General features: G+C 62.4%; 1 protein-coding gene across 1 annotated transcript; it reads right to left on the reverse strand.

The window, feature by feature from the left end:
* Nucleotides 1–454: 454 nt before the first annotated feature.
* On the reverse strand, nt 455–2,716 carry Gdf15 (growth differentiation factor 15). Its single transcript, XM_087900727.1, has 2 exons — nt 2,171–2,716; nt 455–1,236 (listed from the first exon to the last, which is right to left on the reverse strand). The coding sequence occupies exons 1-2, from the start codon at nt 2,448–2,450 to the stop codon at nt 605–607; spliced, it is 912 nt and encodes a 303-aa protein (XP_087756853.1). The 5' UTR covers nt 2,451–2,716; the 3' UTR covers nt 455–604.
* Nucleotides 2,717–3,289: the final 573 nt, after the last annotated feature.

Here is a 3,289-nt window from a genome sequence, read left to right on the forward strand (position 1 = left end):
GTTCTTTAACTGTTTTTATTACATTGTGTGTGTTTGTGTGCACGAGGATGTGCGTGTGTGCACGAGTGTGAGTGTGTGCAAGCATGCAAGTGTGTGCACACGTGTGAGAGTGCAAATGTGTGTACGAGTGTGTGTGCATATGCAAGTGTGTGCAAATGGGGAGAGGGAGAAGGAGGGAGCATACATGTGGAGATCAGAGGACAGGTTTCAGGAGTCATTTCTACCATGTGATCAAGTGAGCCTCTGGGAATTGAACTCAGGTCATGAGGCTTGGCCACAAGCCCCTTTACTCGTGGAGCCGCCTCACGAGTCCCAAGAGCTCACAACACCCTCGGACAGTCTAACAGCTCACCCATTCTCACCCACTCGTCCCTTCAGCTGATGCCAAGGGGAAACAGGCGAAAAAGGTGGTTATTTTGCTGAGGTCACTGAGGCACCTTCTCAGACCCCCATATAAACCAGTCTCATGTTTATTAAGAGTTTTAAATAAATAAATAATCCATTCACCCACCCAGCCTGACCCCCAATAAATTAATAATATTAATAAATACAAATATAAATAGCAGGAAGGGTAGGGAGTGCAGGTGACGGGCGCACTCGGCGCTCATGCGCAGTGGCAGCCCCGAGCCACCAGGTCGTCGTAGGTCTGCAGTGACACGCCGCTGTCCGTCCGGTGCATGAGGACCACCGGGGTGTAGCTAGAGGGGACGCAGCAGGGGGCAGGCACCCGGTCGGGCTGCAGGCCGTGCAGGCGCGCTTTAATCTGCGCATGCGTGCTGGCCGAGCGGTAGAGGTGGGGACACTCTCCCACGCACATGCTCAGTTGCAGCTGGCGTGGAGACAGCACCCAGTCGCTCCAGCCCAGGTCCTCGAGGGTCGCCTGTACAGTCTGCAGATGACAGCAGCGCCCAGGACCCAGCGGGCAGGAGTCTCTGGGGCGCGCGTATGCGCTGCGCCGCCCCCTGCCGGCGGCCGACCGCAAGTGCAGTTCCAGGCGCGCGCCACTAGAGGGCGTAACGGCCAGGTCCGGGGGCGGCGCCAGGCGCAGGCGCAGTACGCGGCCGTGGGGTCCCCCGAGGCTGAGCGCGCGCTGCAGGGGTGCGGTGATGTCCCACGCCCGCGACGACGGCGGCAGCTTGAGCAGCGCTCGGTGCACGCGGTAAGCTTCGTGGAGACCCTGGGTCAGAGACGCCCGGCGGACGCGGAGCAGCAGGTGGCCGCGCGGCCCCAGTCGTACTGGAGAAGAAACGGAAAGCCGTCAGGCGTGTGCCCGTCCCGCGTGCAAGACGCTAGGCGTCAGGCGTGTGCCCATCACGCGTGTACGGTACACGGACGTCACCCGTGTGCCCGTCCCGCGTGCAAGGTGCAGAACGTCTCGCGTGTGCCCGTCCCGCGTACAAGACGCAGGGAGTCAGGCGTGTGCCCATCACGCGTGTACGGTGCACGGACGTCACCCGTGTGCAAGGTGTAAGGTGCACGGATGGCAAGCGTGTGCGGCCCACAGTCTACACAGCCCTGGCTGTCCTGGAGCTCGCCCTGTAGACCAAGCTGGCCTTCGGGATCCGCCAGCCTCTCTCCCTGCTGGGATTAAAGGTGTGTGTTTGGTGGCTGACACCTGTTGTCTCAGAACTTGGGAGGCGGAGGCTGGAGGATTGCCCTGAGTCTGAAATCCACGTAGGCTACAAATGTCTCTATGTCAAAAAAAAAAATCCCAAAAGAAAAATTTTAAATTTGGAACAGGTTCTCACTGTGTAGCCGCAGCTGTCCCCTGGAGTAGTTGGGGACACAGGTGTGCGCCCCCACAGCCGTCCCGGGAGACTCGGGCTCGGAGACCCAACCCGCCTGGCCCCGCCCCCAGACCCCTGGGTCCTCCTCCCTCCCACCCAGGCGACTTGTGACTAGCGAAGTCTTGACCAGCGATTGCGTCAGGTACCTGATCCAGTTCCTGCAGGTTCCTCCCCATGGCTCCAGCCCCCCAGGACTCCCGCTGCGCCCCCCCCCCCCCCCCCCGCCGACCCGAGCGCTGTGCACCTTCGGGAGCGGCTCTGGCCTCTCTGGACGCCACCTGTCCCGCTCCGGTCTGGGGACAGGCTGGGCTGAGCCTCGTGGGCTTGAACGCGGGTTAGGCTGGGGGAGTGTTTGCTCAGACGGGTCCCCAAATGCCACTCACCTTCTGGAGTGAGTGTCCGGACAGTCGGGCCGGGGGTGGGTTCTGAGTTCGAGTCCTCGCGGCTCTGGTTGGCATGCAACCGGCTCAGCAGGTCATGGAAGCGACCTCGTAGCTCGTGAGCGTCGAGTCGGGACTCCGGGTGGGAACGTCTCTGTTCGGGCAGTGCCAGGGCGTCCCCGGGCGATGGCCATGACAGCAGCAGCAGAAGCAGTAGCAGGAACAGTAGGAACCTCAGCTGCGAGCCGCCTGGATGCTGGGCCTCGGGCACGGGCAGGGCCATGTCGGTTGTGGGTTGTGTCTTCTGTGTGGCTGTGAGCTGAGCCTTCAGCCACCGTCTTTATAGTCCTGTACTCTGGCCGCCCCGCCTCCGCGTGCGGTGCCAACTCCAGTGACCAGGCTGATCCTACGGGAACCCCAAGGGCTGGAGGGGGGGACGGTCCCTCTCAGCTCAGAGGGAAACCGCTGGGTCTGGTGACAGTGAGGGCTGACCGTCCCCACAGAACATGTGACGGGGGCCAGACTCAAGTTAAAGTGGATTCTTCCTTCCTCTCCCTCCCCCTTTCTCCCACTCTTCCTGCCCCCCCCCCCCCCGCTCCAGCCATGACCAACCGGCTGTGATAGAAGGGCCAAGGCACAAACTGAGGCAGGCCCACTGCACCTGCTCGGTGTCCTTTCCGCACTCCTACTAACCCTTCAAAACCCTGTGCCAACAGCCCCCGCTCCAGGAAGCCTTTGCTGGCTTTGCCTTTCCGGGCCGACCGGATGGTCGCGCTCAGGTCCCTGGCTCTGGCTCCCGGATCGGTCTCCCCTCTTGCTGGGAGAGAAGCAAGGAGGCTGCTGTGGGTCCCCTCCTTCATTCGGTCCAGACAGGAGGCTGCAGGCCCCTGGGGGGTTGGAGGGTCAGGGCAGGGTGGTCAGGCTTGGACAAAAGATGGAGGTGGGTGACGTCGCCTAGGCCTGCAGAGGGTGGTGGCTGCGGTTCGGGCCTCTGGCTGACCTGCTGGGGTCTGGGGCGCCCAGGGCTCCCTCTGCCCTCGGCAGGCCAGGCTGACCCTTGAACCCCTCCTCCTACAGACCCCTCCCCCAGGAGTTACCTGTATGCTCCTGGGCGATTTACCC

This window comes from Myodes glareolus, chromosome 23 (assembly GCF_982192425.1).
Source record: "Myodes glareolus chromosome 23, mMyoGla1.1, whole genome shotgun sequence".
Lineage (NCBI taxonomy): Eukaryota > Metazoa > Chordata > Mammalia > Rodentia > Cricetidae > Myodes > Myodes glareolus.